Here is a 21,741-nt window from a genome sequence, read left to right on the forward strand (position 1 = left end):
GGACTGGCGATCAGGATGATGTCAGGATTGTTGACATAGATTAGGTTCCCCCGACCCCGAGATTTGATTTTTTGTTGGTGAAGCGTTCTACATTGCCCGATGTGGCCTATTGCTTCTTTTGATTTTTTAATGCCAAGTATATTGCCCAAACTGGGCTTTTTGTTATAAGTTCATGCATTTTATTTTTTGCTATGAGATTTTGTGTTCGTGTGTAAACACCATGATTTTGAATTCGAGCTGTTACAATTGTTAAGAGTTCGATTTTTAACGTAGATCGTGTGTCGCAACCAACTAGCTCAAGTTTGCCTACCTTAACAATACTGATCGTTGATACTATGGATAGATCGATCCTTTTACTTTAAAAATTGGGTGTTAACTTCTAAGTTCGAGGGTGTTTTGATATGTTAACTAGTTCGCGTACTAGTGTTGGTGCTGATTTTTTCCTTTGTTTATATCGAGGGGCGACCAATTGGTCGCTGATGAATTAAAGGAAAGGTCAGCCTTATCCCTTGTAATTTAAGCATTGTTTCTTTGAGAAAAAGGTCGGGCATGGTTACATGAGGGGCAGCTATATCATGCCCCCGATCTCGATCTCAGAATTCTTTCTTGTTTGAGCATTTTGGGATCGATAAGGTCGGGCATGGTTACATGAGGGGCAGTTATATCATGCCCCTGATCTCGATCTCAGAATTCTTTCTTGGTTGAGCATTTTGGGATCGATGAGGTTGGGCTTATATGCCCGACCTGTTGCTATTTGAGGTCATGTGTTTGGTCCTATTGGTCGAGTGTTAGCTGCATGCGCGGAGCACGGCCTTACGCTAACTTGTTAAGGTATTAACTGCATTCGCGGAGCACAGCCTAAAGCTAATTTGTCAAGGTATTAGTTGTATGCGCAGAGCACAGCCTTACGCTAATTTTGTAAAGGTATTAGCTGCATGCGTGGAGCACGACCTTATGCTAATTTAATAGGGAATCAACATCATAAAGAAAATTCCATGCGTTATTAAAAGGGCTCAAGGGTGTTGATACCCGGGCCTATTCGAGCATGAGTTGTCAGGGCATTAGAGCCCAAAAATTAAAAACGAAATTAAGCAAACATAAAGCGGGCATGCAAGCCATAAAAGGGAAAATTATAGCTATAGCTAGTCACTTGTAGTATATTTTCAAATTATCGGCATTCCATGGCCTTGGGAGTGGTTTCCCCGATGTGTCTCTAAGGCTATAGGCTCCACCTTTAAGTTTTCTTATGACCTCGAAGGGTCCCTCCTATGTTGGTCCGAGCTTCCTTGGTTGGTGTCCGGCGGCTTCTACTTTTCTAAGGACAAGATCGCCAGCTCTGAACCTCCTCGTCTGGACCTTGTTGTTGAAATGCTTCGCCGTTCTGTTCTGATAACTTGCAGCCCTAAGTGAGGCTTGCTCCTTTACCTCTTCAAGCAAGTCAAGGTGCTCATTAGTTTGTCTTTCCCTATATGTCTCGAGCTTTCTTATTGTGCGGAGGCTAACCTCGATTGGGATGGTAACATCCAGTCCAAAAGCAAGCATGAAGGGCGTTTCACCAGTTGCTGTCTTGTGCAAAGTCCTATATACCCATAGTATCGAAAGCAGTTCATCAGGCCAGTCACCTTTGGCATCCCCTATCCTTGTTCGAAGGTCCACAATATGATCCGATTAGTTACTTCGACGAGCCCATTACTTTGCGGGTGTGATACCGAGGTCAAGCGATGATCAATCCCATTGTTGGCGTTGAAGTTCATGAACTGAGGATTGTCGAATTGCCTTCCGTTATCTGTGATAAGGACTTTTGGTATCCCAAACCTGTATATGACGGACTTCCATATGAATGACCTGAGCTTTGGCTCTGAAATTGTTGCTAGTGGTTCGGCTTCTACCCACTTTGTGAAATACTCTACTGCTACAGCTACAAATTTTAATTGTTCTCGAGCCAAGGGAAATGGCCCAAGAATATCAACTCCCCACTGTTCGAAAGGAGCTTAGTAGTGAATGGATGTTAGTTCCTCAGCAAGAGCATGTATGATGTGGCCAAACTTTTGGCACTTGTCACACTTCCAGATGTAATCTGTGGCATCTTTCTTCAAACTTGGTCAGTAGTATCCATACCTTATCAACTTATATGCAAGAGCTCGGGCTCCTTGGTGATTTCCAAAAATGCCTTTATGAACTTCAATCATTGCTTGAAGAGACTCGAAAGGTTTGAGACATCTTAGATAAGGGAGTGTGAAGCTCCTGCGGAACAGGACTCCTTCGATTATACAATATCTAGCAACTCTATACCGAATGCTTCTGGCAAGCTGAGGGTCTGCAGGTATGTTGCCATTACTAATGTAATCAACTATTCGATCCATCCAGAATGGCTCATGGTCGATGACCATGACACTTGGCTTCTGAGCTATGCTGGGTTCTGCAACCATCTTGATGTGCACGGTTCTATCGAGCCCATCCACACCCATGAAGACGAGTCTGGATAATGCATCAACTTTGGAATTTTTAGCTCTGGCTACCTTCAGAATTTAACAACTTACGAACTATCTCTAGAGGTCATGTACTTTTAAACAGTATGAGCTCATCTTTTCGTCCTTTCTTTCGAAAGATCCCTCGATTTGCCCGACAACTAGTTATGAGTCACTAAAAACTTTGACATGCTCACACTCAAGATTTTTCGCAAGTTCCAGGGCTATGACAATGGCTTCATACTCTACTTCGTTATTGGTAGCCTCGAATTCAAATCTGAGAGCACACTGTATCTCCATAGTCTTGTCCGGACTTGTGATGATGATGCCGACCCCCGAGCCCGAGCTATTGGATGCTCCATCAACAAAAATCTCCCATGTTTCCAAGGTCGTGCTCGAGACCTTGGCCAGTGTTTCTGAGGATCTCAGAGTAAGGTCTGCTATGAAGTCGGCCAAAGCTTGGGCCTTGATTGCAGGTCGTGGCTTGAACTCTATGTCAAATTCACTGAGTTCAATTGCCCATTTCAGCAGTCTTCCTGAGACGTCCGACTTCTGGAGTATGTGTCTAAGAGGTTGGTTAGTAAGCACAACAATTGGATGTGACTAAAAGTACGGTCGTAATTTTCTGGCAGCTATTACCAAAGCAAGGGCGAGCTGTTCTGCAAGTGTGTATCGTGTTTTTTGCATCGAGAAGCACTTTAATTACATAGTAAACATGTTGCTGAACCCTTCCTTTTTTCCTTTACCAAGATACCACTTACTGCATTCTCAAAAACAACCAAATATAATAGCAGCGTGTCACCAGGTTCAGGTTTTGAAAGGATTGGAGGTGTTGATAATGTCTGCTTGAGCTCCTGAAAAGTTAAGTTGCATTCCTCATTCCAGTCGAACCCTTTATTTCCCCTAAGTAGTTTGAAAAAAGGGAAATAGCTGTCAGCTGCCTGAGAAACAAACCTATTCAGTGCTGCTACGTGACCTGTCAACTTCTGAATGTCCCTTTTACACTTAGGGGCCTCCATACTTATCAGAGCTTGGATTTCATCAGGATTTGTCTCTATTCCTCTATGCGTGATCATAAAACCCAAGAATTTTTCGGATGCCACCCAAACGCACACTTTGCAGGGTTGAGCTTCATGTTGTACCTCCGTAACGTAGCAAACACTTCCCCTATGTCAGAAACATGAGCATTCAGTTGTTTGCTCTTAACCACCATATCATCCACATATGATTCGACCATTTTCCCAATTAACTTGGCGAAGATCTTGTTTACCAACCTTTGATATGTTACTCCAGCATTATTCAATCCAAAGGGCATGACCCTGTAGCAATAGATGGCTGAGTCTGCCATGAATGAGGTCTTCTCTTGATCTTCTTCCGCCACGAGAATTTGGTGATACCCCGAGAAAGCATCCAAGAAGCTGTACAGCATATGACCTGACGTGCTGTCTACCAGATTGTCAATTCGAGGTAGATGATAACTGTCTTTGGAGCATGCTTCATTCAGATCTGTGAAGTCAATGCAAACTGGCCACTTTCCATTAGCCTTTTTGACAAGAACTACGTTAGTAAGCCACTCAGGATATTGTACTTCTCGAATGAACTGTGCATTAACAAGTTTAGCAATCTCCTCCTTTATGACTTCTCGTCTTTCTGGTGCAAATTGCCTCTTCCTTTGCTTCATGGGTCTTGCTTCCGGATTTACGTTAAGTCTATGTACTGCAACCTCTGGATCAATTACAGGCATGTCCTTAACATTCCAAGTGAATACATCAATGTTGCGGGAGAGACAACTTAGTAGTTCAGACATGACCGCTGTATCTAGCCCCCGACCAATTGTCACTATCTTTCCAGGCTCGATCTCGACCTCTCCAATCCTTCCACCGGAGCCAGTCTCCCATGATTTTCGTGCTCGAGCTCGAGCTCTGTAACTTGCATGACGTCGTTCTTGATTTTTCAAACGCTAGTCACATAATACTGTCAGGCCACTGTTTGGTTGCCTCGGACTACACCGATTCCTTTAGCAGTTGGGGATTTCATAGCCAAGTAGAAAGTTGAGACAATAGCTCGAATTCTGTTGAGCAGTGGTCTTCCCAGTATAGCGTTGTAAGCCATTGACGTACGGACAACTTCAAAGGTAGTGATTTACGTCACCTGTTTACCTTCTGCCCCCAATGTTAAGGGCAACCTGACAATACCTTCTGGGGTGATGACCCCACCTCCAAATCCTTGGAGGGGTGTTTTGACTGGCTTGAGCTGCTATGATGAGATCCCCATTTGAACAAAGGCTTCATGAGATAGTACGTTTACTGCACTTTTCGTTATCTACCAGAACTCTCTTGACTTCAAAGTTGGCGATGATGGCCGATATGACCAGAGCATCATCATAAGAGAATGCTATGCCTTCCAAGTCCTCCGTTCCAAAAGTGATGTCCTCTGTATGGCCAAAATCTAGTCTTGAGATGATTGGAGGCTGCATGGCATACTGTTTACGCCCGCTGCTAGAATCTCCTCCTGAGGCTGTTCCTCCGACAATAATATTGATAGTACCTGTAGTTGGTTGCTTGTTTTCCCGACCCTCTGGGCCTTTGCCTCCATTTTGATTATTCCTCGGGCGCTTGTCATTGCTAATGTAAGAGCTCAGAAATCTCCTTTTTATAAGAGCTTCAATTTCCCGCTTTAAGGCCAAACAGTCTTCCGTTGTATGCCCGTGATCTCTATGGAAATCACAGTACTTATTCTTGTCACGAGTATCGGGGGGAGACTCCAATCTGGGAGGCCACTTCAGTTCCCTCGAGTCTTAGATTTCCATCAGGATGTTGGACGTTAAAGTGTTCAAATGGGTAAAAGACGTTGAGGGTGGGTCCTTCCTTGGCTTGACCCTAGGTGTATCTTGTCTCAAGCTAGACTCATGCGGCTTTTTTTGATCTAACCTTCCTGATGAGGAAACTTCTCTTTTTGGGGCCATGGTTTCCTCCATATTGATGTACTTCTCAGCTCGTGTGAGTAGCTTGGTGACTGACTTCGATGAGGTCTTAGACAAGGACATCTTGAATGCTTCGCACTTAATAGCGTATGTCAGGGCCGAGACTGCAGCAGTAATATGTAGATCGGGGATCTGAAGCCTTTCTTTATTGAACCTGGTCATGAAACTGCGCAGTGTTTCATTGGGTCCTTGACGCATTTGCATGAGTGATGCAGCTGTCTTTCTGATTCGCTTGCTGCTCGCAAAGAAAGCGGAGAACTTATTGGCCAAATCTGAGAAGGAGACGATAGAGTTCGGTTCCAATGTGGAAAACCAATCTCTAGCTGCGTTTGTGAGGGTTTGGGAGAATGCCTTGCACATTACCGCATCAGGTGCAACCTGTAAGTTCATGATATCCGTGTACACATTGAGATGATTGATGGGGTCGATTGTCCCATTGTACTCCTTTATCCGAGGATACTAGAACCTATCGGGGAGGGGATGTGAGAGGACTTCTGGAGTAAATGGAGTATTGGGGGTGAACCCTGTTGCTGCCTAGTATTTTGTTGCTTACTCGCTGCTATCCCTTCTTGAATAATTCTAGCAAGTTCAGTGGAGTCCATTGTAATGGACCTTGAACCTAAAGCCACTTGTGGTGCGCCTGAAGTTCCAACCCCACCGTCATCATGGGCTATACGACAGACTCGAGCCCGGGCGTCTACCATAAAGCCACCTTCAGGGGTTGGAGTATGCGACGGGTGCGAATTTCTCTGGCTTAACAATTGGGTCAATGCAGCCACCTGTTGACGAAGTTCCTCAAAAGCTCTGACGGAAACAATAGCTTAAGGAGGTGCTGACATCTCCGACGATTATTCTTGAGGGATATGGCGTTCCTTAGAAGGAGGAGGGTTATCCAGGACGGATGAACTTCCTTGAGGAAGACCTGAACGTGTATTGACCATGGCTTTTGGTAGCAATTCCCACTGACGGCACCAATGATGCTACCAAAAAATATTACCTCAAAGATCTCGAACTTGATGATCGAACTTCGAACTTTGATGAACACGAGCGGTCTTTGAATACCTGCAACAAAGGCAACGAGGTGTGTGCTCGTCGCCCCTCCGATACTTAAGTCAGATAGAGAATTTAGTGCGTGAGGCTATAAACTAGAGATAATGAAAAAGTACCTCAAGAATGAGCTCGGGTTGTGTATTTATAGGTGTTAACGATAGAGTCCTAGAAGGACTTATCCTTTTGCGGTCCTTATCCTCGTAGGATAAGGAATTAGTGTTTCATTCCAAGTGTTCAAACATTGTTTGAGTCGAAGAAAGAGTCGAATTGGGTAAGGATTGTAGGTTGGATAGGATTTGTGTTCTCATAGGTCATCAGAAAGACCAGACATGACGACAATAACCCGACCTAATATGCCCGACCTCACATTGGTGAATTTGGCTGAGGGCAAGTTCAGGCTACGTGCTTGAGTTAGGGATTGATAGAGGCAACGTGCTCGAGTTCGGGACTGATAGGTTCGGGGGTGATCATGATCTATACAGAAAGGAACTCGATCGTTTACAAACTTTTCACTAAGAAATATTAGAAATCAAAATGAAAATAAAAGAATAAAGTCTCGAATGAGATTTTCAAGACCAAAGAGAAACCTCATTTGAATAAAGTAAAAACCTCTCAAACGCCAAAAAGTAGATGAACTGAATAAATGCTAGAAGCTAGACGAAAAGGTTTTAACCCTTAGAAGTAACTAGAACCAAATCATGTGGCCAGGATGAAGCCAAGAGTCACAGCCCAGTTCAATGCACTCATGAATAAAAACGTGTTTTACAAAACACAACTTTAGGCCAATTTTAGGAGCACACAGTTCACACGTACACAACTTATACTTAAAATATGGAAAGTGTTGAAGAACCCGGGATTTTCGTTCCAGAGGCAGAGGTGGCAGAGTCTTTGCCCCCGATTTTGATGGCGGACCCCGAAGTGCAGAAGATCAATGGTTGAAGTGTTTCCACATCGGCCTGGATTGGAGCCCGGGATTTAAACCCGAGCTCTATAGCACGATTGTCCGGGATTTAAATCCGAGCTCTGTAGCACGATTGTATACATTGAATATCCCAAACCAATGGCATAAAATCATAGGCAAATGAAGATTACAATAACAAAACTAAGATGATGATTAGATAATAACAGGTAAGGTATCTTTTTTCCATTGAGCACTTTTTTCCAGCATGAATGGTCACAATCCAAAAGAAAACCACATATTCAGAATTTAGTACAAAGTACTAATGCTTAAAGATGTGACATTTGTCCTTATTAGTTATAGTTAATATTCTCTTCAGAATTTAGAACTCAGTAGTAGTACTGATGCATCCAATCCAAACTCATACCAGAATGCCATGATCAATTTCTTTTATAGATATTAATGCTAAATTCGAAAGTAGATGGTTTTTCTCCTTATAGATGTAAAAAGTGCAGAGGATATAATCGCATATGGCTCAAATACGAAAAATAATATATATATTATACTTTAGTCTATTCTCGTTAACGAGATTGACCTTTTAATGGTTATTTTATAAGATTCTATACAATACAAAAACTATGAGAGTGAAGTTTCTAGCAAGGATGACGATCGTTTATTGAATTATTAAATGCCATTTTGATGTATAATTGTAGTGTTTTTTTTTTTTTTTTTTTTTTTTTTTTGCCATTCTTGTCATTTCTTCTTGGATGCAATTTATGTAAAACTTATGTTTATTTTCTTCTCCCCGTAATCTGGTACTATGTATAAACTGAACAATGTCTGTGCAATTTTGAATCGAAACGATCCTCATTTGTCATATTTAGCGAGTGATATTAGTGCATGTTCTTGACAATAATTAGATATTTTCTTGAAGAAATAAATAAGTCTCAGGTTCAACATATTCTACATTTTACATGCCGGCAAATGCTAATACTTATTGATAATGTAATCCATGAACAACCAGTATATACCTCCTCAGTTGCTATGAATTGAAGTTTATTTACTTGATTGCAAGTAAGAATAATGGCAGGTGAAATTTACTTGTTGAAAATAATACTGGTATGATTACTCCGAAATAAAAGTTGTGGCCTAATTGCAAGTAGGCTAAAATTCAATGACCATGGATGAAATTTATCCGGATTTTTAATACATTTCAATTGTTTTTTCTTTTAAAAAAAAAATCTTTTTGCATTAAATTCTCAGTTAATTTTAGACTTCATTTCCAATGTACCGTTTTCCAAATGTTAATTGGTTATCAGACTCAACACATCGTTGTCGGAGCTATGCACGACACACTTCTACTCAAAAGGCAAATCATATTATGTCATGACCCGAGCTTTGCAAATAGATCTGTGATTTGTGAATTATTAGTACAACCTATCTTGCACCTCTCATGCGTCATCAAACTCCACCTATCTTGGTTGCCCTCGTCTAACAAAAAATTCGACAGCTAAAAAGTACTCAATATTAGATATGATGTATTGATAAAAGGATTTTATATATGTCTAATCACATTCAATCGAGTAGTTAGGCTGGGGAACCCATTTAGTGCTCCATTACCCAAGTTTTTAATTTTCATCAATATAGGGTTAGCTAATAGCTATCTAATCCCATCACTAATGACTAGACACGAGGAGATTTTAGGGCTCTCATGGTCCATTCTATCTTAAAACTTGCCATTTTCCACCTACCTATTTTATAGCAATTCCTAATATGCTCTTATGATTTTATTTTAGGCAATATATATTCATAAGAATAATACATTTTTTTAGCAAGTAATTTTAGTTGCATAAAAGGTCTATTAATCTTTACTCATTGTCACATTTATATCTCTAATTTTTCATAGCATTTTTATCCTCGGCCTTCCATTATTTAGTACTTTCTATTCCTGAAGATGGCTTCCATAAAAAAAAAAAAAAAAAAAAAAATAATAATAATAATAATAATAATCGTTAAGAGAGTAAAAAGATTATTTGCCATCATCCTTTTAAATAAGTGGACAAAATTAACAAATACAATTTTGTGACCTAATATTTGTCCATTATTTGAAAGCACGTTAAGAAAATATTTGGACATAAATTATTATTATTAACGACATGATGTTCTAATTAATGGAACGTCGAATATAAGAATGAGATGACAAGGCTAGGAACATAAATGCAATAATGAATGAAAGTTAGGGACCTTTAATGCAAATAAAATATAGTACATTCTTGATATTTTTGGTGATTTATTACTTCCATAACCAGTTCAATTTGAAATCAAATTCAGGGAATCCAAGCAGGGGCGAATCTAGGAGTTTGAGTCAGCACGAGCGGTCGTTGATCATTTACCATTGGCCGCAATAAAATATTAAGAATTGTTTTGATACCCATTTTTATTTTTGCAAAAAATGCATTTTGGATTAGTGATTTGATGGAGAATGTGTGACTAAAAATAAAGAAAAGTTTTTTTTGAATTTATGTGTAATATTATTTTATTTAAGAACGTATGGATGAAAAGAATAAAGAAAAAATGTATTTTAAAAAAAAATGGGAATCAAATAAGGTATAAAGTATAAATATAACAATTATTTTATTCAAATTGAATATATATAATAATGTTATAAGAATCAACAGAATTCATCAAATGACATTATTGCCAAGTTTTGTATAATACAAAGGAAAAGTGCGAATTCAAATCTTTAAAATTGTTTGCATTAAAATAGTCAAGACATAACAAATATTATTTTGTTAAATATAATGACCCAATTTAAGGGGTATCATAATGGTTGAGTTTGCAACAATCCTTTGATCCTCGGTTCAAATCCTCATTGTTCCTTTCACTATTGAATTTTTCTAAAAACTATAGAAACAAAATAAAACATAACAAATCCATTCATAGAGGACTTGAACCCGAGACCTCAAGCATGTTTCAACCGGCTCTCACCAACTCAACTACAATTGATGTTCGAAAATAAAATGTACTACCAAAAATATAAGGTAAAATTTTAACCTATTATTAATAAAAAAAAATTTCTCCCAGCAGATCCAGCTAGGGCGGCTGCCCTAGCTGGCCACCACCTAGATCCGCCACTGAACCCAAGGTATCTTTAGTAAAGAAATTTAAACTCTTGATGAATTTGGCTACGATAATCTTTTCCGGGTGAAAATTAATGAGATTTGGAAATTTAGCTGATCACGATTTTGTTACATGGTCTAGAAAAGGATGACCAGACACACTAGTATTAACTCCCATAGGAGGTAAGAAAGAAGAGTTTTCTACAAAGAGGGAATATGTAACGGAGCAATGTGATATGGTGATGTCATAAGCAATGACCCATAAAATGGAATATTATGTCTTCTTTCCCTAGTGATGGGGACATTTTCCAATATCCCCGATCACAACATTCCCGACGACTGTTTTTTGATAAAAGTATAAATCCATCTGCGGTGTCCTCGGGCATGACCATCCTCGAGACAGTATGCCCGACCACATCTCATAATGCTTCGCATATTGCAAACATTTGTCCTCGGGTATAGTCCTCGTGCACGTCCTCCCCTCACTACTGATGATTGTTAACCCTTTAGAATTCCTATGCAATTAGGAATCTTAACTCCCACAAGAATCCTATCTCACGTATAATTCTGGAATTCAACCAACTCTTTAACTATTCAGGACTCCAACAGATGAGGACATCCAGCTAGTTGAGTCTAATTAGGAGAATGTCACTTACTACTATAAATACAGAACCTTGAACCATTATTCAGGTACGTTTTTCATTGTTCTTCAGCACATAGTCTTATTCATATATTTCCCTTTCTGACTTAAGCATCGGAGGGATGACGAGAACACACCTCGTTGCCTTTGTTTCAAGTATCGGAAGATCACGTTCGTGCTCCTCATCCGTCATCAAGCTCGGGAAATCTACAAGTACGATTTTTGGTAGCATTATTGGCGCCGTCTGTGGGAAACGCTACCAAAAGCCATGGTAAACACACGTTCAGGTCTTCCACCAGCAAGTTCATCCACTCCAAACCAACCCCCTCCTGAGGATATCCCTGTTCCTCAAGAGGAATCAACAGAAGTGCCAGAGCCCCAGCCGACAGTCGTCACTGCTGGAGCCTTTGAAGAGCTCAGACAACAGGTCGCCACACTGACTCAACTGCTAAGTCAAAGAAATTCGCATTCGTCACCTACACCAGCACCCCAGGGGGGTTTTATGGCTGATGCTCGAGCTCAAACACATGCCCCTGACAATGGCGAAGCAGGGGCCTCGGGTATACCACATGTGACCTCGGCCTCGAGATCAGTGACCATGGAGTTTGGGGAACTTGCTAGGATTATTCAAGAAGGAATTACGGCGGGCCTACTCCAGGGCAACTAAGGGACAACAAGATTCAGTCCCAACACTCCCTTTACTCCCGAGATATTAACATTCCCCTTGCCAGACAGATTTAAGTATCCTAGGATCAAAGAATATGATGGGACCACTGATCCAATCAATCATCTGAACGTATACACGGACGTCATGAATTTACAGGTCGCACCGGATCAGGTGATGTGCAAGGCCTTCCCGCAAACTTTGACGAATGCTGCTAGGGATTGGTTCTCAACCTTAGAGTCCAACTCCATAGCCTCATTCTCGAATTTGGCGGACAAGTTCTCCGCTTTCTTCGCAAGCAGCAAACGCATCAGGAAAACAGCGGCTTCCCTCATGCAACTTAGACAAGGGCAGAATGAGCCCCTACGTGACTTCATGACCAGGTTCAACAAGGAGAGACTTCAGATTCCTGATCTACACATAACTGCAGCAGTTTCTGCCCTCACATATGCCATAAAGTGCGAGGCTTTCAAGATGTCCTTATCCAAAACTCCACCAAAGACAGTTATCGAGCTTCTTAATCGAGCCGAGAAGTACATAAATATGGAGGAAACACTGAACCCGAGAAAGGTTGGAACATCCCATGACAGGATCGAGCATAAGAGACAGATTCACAATCAAGAAATGGATGATCTACGTTCATGATTTTTAAGAGATTAATATCGTGATTTCGGTTAACTGGTTTGATCAGGTAAACGTGGAAAAGAAAATGTGAATAGCTTGGTGACCAAGTCAAACGTCGATGAAGAATATAAAGAAGCTTTTAGGACAAATTCTTTCATAGAAATTTGCGAGAAAGTTCAGGGCCAACTGGAAAGAAAAAGTACTGATAATGGAACGTCCTCGTCCTCGTCCTCAAAGAATGTCTATCTCTCAGAGTTTCTACACGAACCTCGTCAAGAAACCCTAGCCTACATGATTGAAAACTCGGAGCTTCATCAACTTCTAGTCAATTACTTTGAGATTAGTTTAGAAGCCAGCAGATTATGTGAATTGCTCCTCAAAAACGTCCACAAAGTAAGCGCTAATTATCGGGTAATAAAAACCACGATAAAGCAAATGAAGCAAGTACCTGATGGTGCAAGTCGGAGTACAGACGATAAATGCCTTGCTGTTTATAGAAATCTTGCTTCACTTGTCATGCTTAAGAACCCCTTATCAACAATAACCCCATTACAATTCCACGAAATACACGAGAACCACTCTCTTTTTCTTCATAGATTGATATCGAAATGTGGAAAAGCAAAGAGGAGAACAAAAGTGAGAAAGTGCATAAACAAGATCATGAGATACGTTTTGGTTGGGGCATGGGGCGTATTAGTCATTCCTTTACTGATTCTTGCAATTCACAGCATGATAGGGATAGTGGCTGCACCCGCAGTGTTGTTTGTTCTTGGTTCTTTAAGCTTATATTTGAAGAAATTAAAAGTAGCCAAAAAGAAGTCGAAGAAAACCCCAAATGAAAGGCTAGGAATGCAGCTCGATATTGCAGCAAGAGGGGTTTATATATTGATCAATGACTTTGATACAATAAGCAGGTTGGTGCAGAGACTTCATGATGAATTGGAGCACGAGAAATTTTTAGCAGATATTTGTGTTAGGAAAGGAAAGAATGAGATTCTGAAGGAAGTTTTAAGAGAATTTCAGATCCATGGATCTTCCTTTTTGGAGCAATTAGAAGAACTTGAGAAGCAAATATATCTGTGTTTTCTTGACATGAACAGATCAAGAAGGCTACTTTTTGAAGAAATGATCAATTAAGTGAAATGGTAACTTCATTAGAGATTTCGAAATTATTATTATTTTTAATTTTATTTTTTTGGTTGTTGTATCTCTCTTTCAGTTTAATTCCAAAATGTTGATGAAAGCAATAAATATGTTTCTCAACAAAATAGAAATATTGTACATATGAATTTGATTCGTGTATTATAATCAAAATTTCCATCTCTAAATCTTCATAAGAATTCTACGAGTAATTATGCATACATTATAATTTTATGATCATGATTGTGTTTTCAAGATCTTCTTGAACTGATATAGACTGTTATGGAAAACAAAATTCAATGTTATTATATTGATTGTGTTGGCATTCTCACTTGAGAACTAGTAGGGGTGGGCGCGGGTCGGTTCGGTTCGGTTCTCAAGAGAACCGAACCGAACCGAAATTTTCGGGTATCTAATAAATGGAACCGTCGGGTCCAAATATAATTATGGAACCGTTCGGGTTCGGTTCGGTTCGGTTCCATTCGGTTCCATACTATAATTAAATTTTTTAATATTTATAAAAACACCATATAAATACAACTAATGACACATTCAATCATAGTTTTACAAATTAACATAGTCAAATTTAATAACATGTAAATAACAAGTGGTTGGTTTTCATCAATTTTAGTGTTCTTATATGCATAACAAATTTTTAAATGCTTCCACATGCTAGAAGTTCCACTATTAGTGTCAGCCTTAAATGTTTTCCCACAGTAATTACATTTTGCTCTTTCTCCCCCAAGTATCTTAGTGAAATGATTCCATATTTCTGACCTCTCATTAGGCTGCTTTTTGTCTCCCATTTAGGCATCCAGAATTGGTCACCTTAAGAAGAAACTTGATTAAATCCTGCACAAACAATGTGGAACACAAATTACAAAATCCTGCACAACAAAACAATCATAACTAGATAGAAACTTATGGATTAAATAGCTTAGATATTTGAATTGCACTACTTTTTTATATATGAACCTCAAGTAAAAAGGTTTATTCAAACATAACACACTGATTAACCTGAATGTTAGGAGAAAATCCACCCTCATCCCATACATTGGTGGCATCTTGACCATATTTCTTCTTAATGACAGCCTGAAATCAAAGAAAACCATCTCCTAAAAATCAAGACCTCATATATGCAATAGAAACTCATCGACACTAAACGTTTAAACGTATAAAAACTGTAATTCGGGACAGCAAGAAATCAAAGAAAACTAGTTCCTAAAAGTCAGATATCACAGATACGATAGAAACTTTTTGACCCTAAGCATATAGACATATAAAATAGCAAATTGGGACACCTCTGAAATCAAAGAAAACAATTCCTAATAGTTAGACATCAAAGATATAAAAGGAACTCTTTGACCCCTAAGCTTATAGACATAATAGAAAAGTATAAATTGGGAACATCAATTCCAAGACCAGCAATAGACCGAGCAAGATTCACTTTGCATTTCGTATGGATATAGAAATACGATTGATGTAAAACTCAATTCAACATTGGCTTCGGACCTAATAATCTAGGAACATTGAAATTCTATGTTTGTACAGAGGTATAAAAATGCAAACCAACATAAGTATTTTAGAATTTTTAGAGATCCTCAAATTATAATGTGCTCCCTAGACAAAACCTCTTTTTGCACTAACCACGTACTAGATAACCCGAGCAGTAGAAACTCATATAGCTTCATTGAAATTGAGGTATAAAATCGCAATAAAGCAATTGCATAATCTCAATTGAAGCAATCAACCCCCGTTGAACCCAATAACGAGGAAGAGGAGCCCGATCTGTCGTGGGTACAATCTCTTGTCAAAGAAAACCAATCTCTTGATGCTAGAGCTGAAGGGAACGGCCGGCACAGAGAGTTAGAGAAGGTGGGAGTGGGATTCAAGATTGAAGAGTAGGTTATTTTACTTATTAGTTATTTAGTTGGACTTGGGTAGTTGATTGTTGGGCCAAAAGTTAGAAAAATTAGAAATTAAACAATAAAATGGATTGGGCCAAAGGTTAAAAAATTAGAAATGAAATAATTATTGGGCCAAAATTATTTTTTAGAAATTGTTAATTTGTTAATTTGTTTGAAAAAAAATTAAAATAAAAAACATTTTATTTCTTCAATAAAAAAAAAAGTTAGAAAGATTCGGTTCTCATTCGGTTCTTCGGTTCTTGGTATAGAACCGAGAACCGAACCGTACCCGTCGGTTCTCAATTCAGATACCCGTTCGGGTATTTAATTCGCCAAGAACCGTTGGGTTCGGTTCGATTCGGTTCGGGTTCGGTTCGGGAGATTTGCCCAGCCCTAAGAACTAGCTAGACAATTATCGATCATGAATTAACTTGTGGCGTGTATATATATATACACTATCGATTTTTCCACAATGCATTTTTGTATTATGATTTTAGTGTTTTTGGTGATCCATAGCTATCAAAATTTCTTCAGCAAAAGATAAAAATTTAGTTATTTAATTTAAATAAAATGAACCCTTCTATCAGAATCTCATTAAATTGTAAATCCATCCCCCCCTCCCTTCCCCCGCAAAAAAATAAAATTTCAACACTCTAATTTTGATGATTTTTTGATGATCCAATCCTATCTTGCTTGTGCCAATTATCTTGTTCGACAAAAGGTCTATTTGTATACCCCCATTAAATCTCATCAAATTAAATTAAATTTTCTCTCATATTTTCAGCCAGACAATCTTCAATAAAATAATAATACACGTTAATCGAAAAAAAATTTCATTCTTTTACAACCATCCAATTTTAAAAATAAAATAAAATAAAATAAAAAATTCCCCCAATATAATCCCCATTATAATCAAAATTAATGAGACCAAACAGGGGCATATATATATATAGCCAATTTAATGACGCTGTTTAATCCTATCCAATAGTACATATCATCGCACATATCATGTTTTCTTTTACGGTATCAATGGCAGAACAAATCAGGCACAAGTGGCTAATGCTATAAAACATAATTACAGCATAAAAGCAAAAATCACATCTAGAAATGACTTCCAATTCTGAGCAGTTTATGGATTCAAATCTTACAATAATGATACGGTGGGAACTATTTTTTCAATGCTAGCTCCCAAGCTTTCAAAAGTTTATTCCCATTGTCTACCATCAAAATTGTTTAAATATCTCTAAAACTGCAGACCATTTGAAGTATATAACGTATGCTTTTGCAAAATCAGAAGCCAGTCTTTCCTAAATAATCAGCAAGTCTCTCAACTTTTGATATTCTTCAAAGCTGAGCATAGAAGCCTTGGCTTTGAGCCAATCTGCAGGCTTTGGCATGAGTCTCTCAACTTTTGATATTCTTCAAAGCTGAGCATAGAAGCCTTGGCTTTGAGCCAATCTGCAGGCTTTGGCATGATAATTGCAATGTAGCCTTCTCTATTTGCCTACACAGAATTAGACAGAACAACCAAGAGAGAATGTACAATAAGAACTAGTTTTTTGCTGGTAAATACTTATCATTATTCATAATAATGAGAATTGACTGAAAAAATCTTCAACTTTCTAACTAGAACTACTAGTTTATTAATTAGAGTTGCCACAAAATTGCATTTATTTAGGATCTAAAATAGGTCACAAATGCATTCAAATTAATACAAAAAATTGCAGTCTTAGTTATTGGAAAAAAATATTAAACTTGAACGTCTTTTACTTTTGAAATATGATGTCTCATAGGTTTACTAGTTCTTTTAAAGAAATTTTTTTCCAATGACTTGGAAACAAGTAAATCATTCTGACATTGCCATTTCTAGGAGGCATCATTTGTAGGATTGTGGGTCCTTACTTCTTTTTGCAACAACGCTTTCGAGATAGAACAGCACCACCAATATGTGCTGATTTTCATAACTTGCCATTTTATGCTTCATAGTTTTTTACTAAACATAACATTTTAAAACTCTATATCAACTCGAAGACCCAGATCGCTAAACCAATAATCAAACAAGTATGGCCCCCCCCCCCCCCCCCAAAACAAAAACAAGCCAATGGAAAAGGAAACAAAAAATGTCAGCAGATCTTAAATTTGGTTTGTGTATTGGCTATGAATAAATGCAATACAACAATTTATAAGGCTATGCATCTACTTCGACAATGTTTATTAGTAAGAATATGTTCACATATTGCCACATCATATATTCATTACATGTCTAATTGTTTACTTATTTTTATTTATTGAACACGTGCCAGATGGCATTTCATTTCATTTATTCCTGATGTGAGCAGAGACATTCTATAGAGCAGAACCAACTGCCATATATCCATTCTGAAGCATTAACAGAGACAACATCAATTAATTGATTGTGTGACAATGGAAATGTTACCAGTTAAATATCAAAATATAATGCAACTGATACCCCATATTTTGATTAAAATTTTCTTTCCTTGAAGCTTGCGTGAACATGGGGAAGAAAAAATTATAGATAAAATAACAATTGAAAATATACTCAGAGGATTGAAGCTAGAAAATCAAAGATGACTGGTATTCCTACCGATGAATTAAGCAATTGTGGGTGCTTGATTAACCTTTCATTGACTTCCAGTAGAGAGCCTTTTACACAGCATCTGCAAAAGCCAATGAAACATTAAGTTGCAAGAAATAAAACCCTCGTTCAAAAAGACAACAAGAGGTAAATCTTGACCTCGCTATGTAAGTAACATCCCCCGCGAACACTTTGCACAGTGCTGTATTCTCATGAAGATGTTGTGCATTCTGCATTAAGAACAGTCAGTAAAACCATATCTCTGAAAAATATTACAGAAGCATCCTATATTTTATTGGATTATCAACTTCAAGTGCAAGTGTTGAATATTTGTTAATTAGCTACAGAAGTATGCACAAACTACTAGTGTGAGTGAGTTGAGTGTATATTTGGGGGATTATTGAAATAGTAAAAGATGCGACCCAAATATACTAAAACCAGGCTTGACTTGAATCAAGCTACTAATATACTAAGATGATCAAGACTTATGTGATTTGGGGGGACACATTGACCTCGCTATGTAAGTAACATCCCCCGCGAACACTTTGCACAGTGCTGTATTCTCATGAAGATGTTGTGCATTCTGCATTAAAAACAGTCAGTAAAACCATATCTCTGAAAAATATTACAGAAGCATCCTATATTTTATTGGATTATTAACTTCAAGTGCAAGTGTTGAATATTTGTTAATTAGCTACAGAAGTATGCACAAACTACTAGTGTGAGTGAGTTGAGTGTATATTTGGGGGATTATTGAAATAGTAAAAGATGCGATCCAAATATACTAAAACCAGGCTTGACTTGAATCAAGCTACTAATATACTAAGATGATCAAGACTTATGTGATTTGGGGGGACACAATTTAATTGAAATAAAGGAACTCCGCTCATAAGAGTGATGTCATATCAGCAAAACAAGTTGGAACAGAGGGGTTTGACAAACATAACATTATTGGTAGTAGATGCAAAAAATATAGTTGCACGGCATCTCTAAAGATTAACCTTGTTGACTATACCTTCAAGATCTATTTGTTAATAATCAAAGGTAAATATTCAACCCAAATTTCAAACTCAAGAAAACCGTTAGCTGTGCTTGCAAATATGAAGTTGCATCTACACAAGAATCCAAAAAACATAAAATTTAACCACAGTTAAAGTGAGCTATCTTTACTCTCAATTTACATTTTTGAATAATGCTATCTAGCACCACTTATGCTAGAACACCAGGCTGGATAAGTCCAATTAAAGTTAGCATTACTCTACAAATTTTAGAAAACACATCACCTTTTTTCGTTTTCCAGTGACTTTAATTGTACTCCTATCAGTCCTCCCTACATCGAAACTGACGTTCGATATTCCCAATTCATCCTTAAATGCCACATGATATGGAGCCAAACCGATTACGCACAACCTTTAGTCAACAGCAAGAACAACAATCATTAGTTGTAAAAATATTAATTTCCACAATTATTAAACACAAAACTGGACTAAAAATGTTTAATCATAACGGCAACAAGCTTTAATTTAGAAAAGACTTATAATACCCGTTGGCATGACGGTGAACATACTGATCATTTCCAGGATAGAAAAAATCTGGAAATTTTGAAAAACCAAAGCAACTAAAATATCAGAGTTCATACATAGGTTTGTCATTAGTTGTAAAAATATTAATTTCCACAATTATTAAACACAAAACTGGACTAAAAATGTTTAATCATAACGGCAACAAGCTTTAATTTAGAAAAAGACTTATAATACCCGTTGGCATGACGGTGAACATACTGATCATTTCCAGGATAGAAAAAATCTGGAAATTTTGAAAAACCAAAGCAACTAAAATATCAGAGTTCATACATAGGTTTGAAAAAAAAAGAAATTTTAAATTTTTTGCTTAAAGATGCAGAAATCTATATGAATTTGTGAACCTGGAAGAAAGTAGGTCGTAAAGTTGGACTCTACAGCAGAGGGAGGAGAGGGGGGCAAATCTTCTACATTGGGCACCAAAAGTCTCTTTAATTCTTCTTCTTCTACTACTTGTTTATTTTCAATCATGGGATTTTTTTCAGTACCAGGGTGAAGAGTTTCTTGATCTGGGATTTCAAGATTTTTGTGGGTCTTGGTGGTGTTTTGCTCTGTCATTGAAATTGAATTTGCTCCACTGACCTTGTTTTTGCCGAAAAACACACCCTGAAATAAGGTTTCCCAAAATAAAAGGTTTGCCGATAACCCATAGTTCTATTCAGGTTTTAAAATTGGCCCAAATAAGTGGTCTACTTAAGTTGGGACTTGGCCCGGGATAGATTGGATTTGGATCATCTCTGAACCCGAATAGCATCAAAATGGGCTATATAACGATTGTAAGTAAATTGAATCTAATAGAATTAAAAATAATAGGCTACATAACGTCACCTTGTTTTTGCCGAAAAACACACCCTGAAATAAGGTTTCCCAAAATAAAAGGTTTGCCGATAACCCATAGTTCTATTCAGGTCTTAAAATTGGCCCAAATAAGTGGTCTACTTAAGTTGGGACTTGGCCTGGGATAGATTGGATTTGGATCATCTCTGAACCCGAATAGCATCAAAATGGGCTATATAACGATTGTAAGTAAATTGAATCTAATAGAATTAAAAATAATAGGCTACATAACGTGTGCACACTATCAATTAATTTTACTTCAAAACATTCGGTACTAAAGAAATCAAATGGAAAAATTTCGTAGATATTGAGACAGCTATAAACCATTCCTTGGAATCCTCGTTGTGTATGTAAAAAAGGACTTTCTCATCTAAGGGCAGAGGAGTTTTCTCACACTACGAACAAAAGACCAACGACGATGAAGGAAGAGGAGAAGGAGTGGGAGCTAGAAAATATTTGCAAGTGTTCATAATAAAGTTGGCTGGAATGCATTTAGAATTTTATTTTTCACTGCCCAGATTTAAAAAAAAAAAAAATTACTTTTTTACTGTTCAAACCCTGATTGGAAATTCTAACCTATTACTGAAATAATATTTTTATTTTATGGCGTTTTCAAAGAATATCAAGAAAACAACTAGGGTCCTCGTTGTGTATGTAAAAAAGGACTTTCTCATCTAAGGGCAGAGGAGTTTTCTCACACTACGAACAAAAGACCAACGACGATGAGGGAAGAGGAGAAGGAGTGGGAGCTAGAAAATATTTGCAAGTGTTCATAATAAAGTTGGCTGGAATGCATTTAGAATTTTATTTTTCACTACCCAGATTTAAAAAAAAAAAAATTACTTTTTTACTGTTCAAACCCTGATTGGAAATTCTAACCTATTACTGAAATAATATTTTTATTTTATGGCGTTTTCAAAGAATATCAAGAAAACAACTAGGGTTCATTTGATTACAAGAATAAAATTTGGGTAGAAAGAAAAAAAATTCAGGGAATTTAATTGTCAGTTTCTCTGGGAATTGTCAATTAATGTGTTTGATTGGTATAATTTTTTTTGACCTGAAAAATGTCAAAATTTTTAATTTTTTGGTGTTCGTTTGACTTAGTTTTTAATGAAAATTGTCAATTAAATAGACAAAATTTGTTACAACTGGGGATAAAATTTGTTCCAATTGCCAAAAAAAAATAATAAAAAATAAATCCGGCAAAAAAACCAGTTCCCCTGGACTTGGTG

General features: G+C 37.7%; 2 protein-coding genes and 1 long non-coding RNA gene across 3 annotated transcripts; all 3 read right to left on the reverse strand.

Annotated features, from left to right (window-relative positions):
- Positions 1-4,755: 4,755 nt before the first annotated feature.
- On the reverse strand, positions 4,756-5,841 carry LOC111398048. Its single transcript, XM_023025005.1, has 2 exons — positions 5,318-5,841; positions 4,756-5,236 (listed from the first exon to the last, which is right to left on the reverse strand). Exons 1-2 carry the CDS (start codon positions 5,839-5,841, stop codon positions 4,756-4,758), a joined length of 1,005 nt encoding a protein of 334 aa, XP_022880773.1.
- Positions 5,842-14,075: 8,234 nt separating this feature from the next.
- On the reverse strand, positions 14,076-15,598 carry LOC111397717. The gene is made up of 3 exons (XR_002703315.1): positions 15,234-15,598; positions 14,604-14,678; positions 14,076-14,438 (listed from the first exon to the last, which is right to left on the reverse strand). It is a non-coding gene; the product is annotated as an uncharacterized LOC111397717 (long non-coding RNA).
- An 889-nt stretch (positions 15,599-16,487) lies between these two features.
- LOC111397373 (protein Simiate) lies at positions 16,488-20,293 on the reverse strand. Its single transcript, XM_023024270.1, has 7 exons — positions 20,014-20,293; positions 19,847-19,895; positions 19,373-19,499; positions 18,602-18,672; positions 18,099-18,171; positions 16,952-16,997; positions 16,488-16,874 (listed from the first exon to the last, which is right to left on the reverse strand). Exons 1-7 carry the CDS (start codon positions 20,225-20,227, stop codon positions 16,801-16,803), a joined length of 654 nt encoding a protein of 217 aa, XP_022880038.1. The 5' UTR covers positions 20,228-20,293; the 3' UTR covers positions 16,488-16,800.
- Between the last annotated feature and the right edge of the window lie 1,448 nt (positions 20,294-21,741).

The sequence above is a fragment of the Olea europaea genome, chromosome 7 (assembly GCF_002742605.1).
Source record: "Olea europaea var. sylvestris chromosome 7, O_europaea_v1, whole genome shotgun sequence".
Taxonomy (NCBI): domain Eukaryota; kingdom Viridiplantae; phylum Streptophyta; class Magnoliopsida; order Lamiales; family Oleaceae; genus Olea; species Olea europaea.

Excerpts from the sequence above, each read along its gene's own strand:
- LOC111398048 (XM_023025005.1), bottom strand. The coding sequence starts at position 5,841 with ATGAACTTACAGGTTGCACCTGATGCGGTAATGTGCAAGGCATTCTCC. Across the intron at positions 5,237-5,317 it reads AGGAAGGACCCACCCTCAAC|ATTGGAGTCTCCCCCCGATA; the intron begins GTCTTTTACCCA and ends GTGGCCTCCCAG.
- LOC111397373 (XM_023024270.1), bottom strand. The coding sequence starts at position 20,227 with ATGACAGAGCAAAACACCACCAAGACCCACAAAAATCTTGAAATCCCA. Across the intron at positions 16,998-18,098 it reads CACAATTGCTTAATTCATCG|GCAAATAGAGAAGGCTACAT; the intron begins GTAGGAATACCA and ends AATTCTGTGTAG. Across the intron at positions 16,875-16,951 it reads TATCATGCCAAAGCCTGCAG|ATTGGCTCAAAGCCAAGGCT; the intron begins ATTGGCTCAAAG and ends CAAAGCCTGCAG.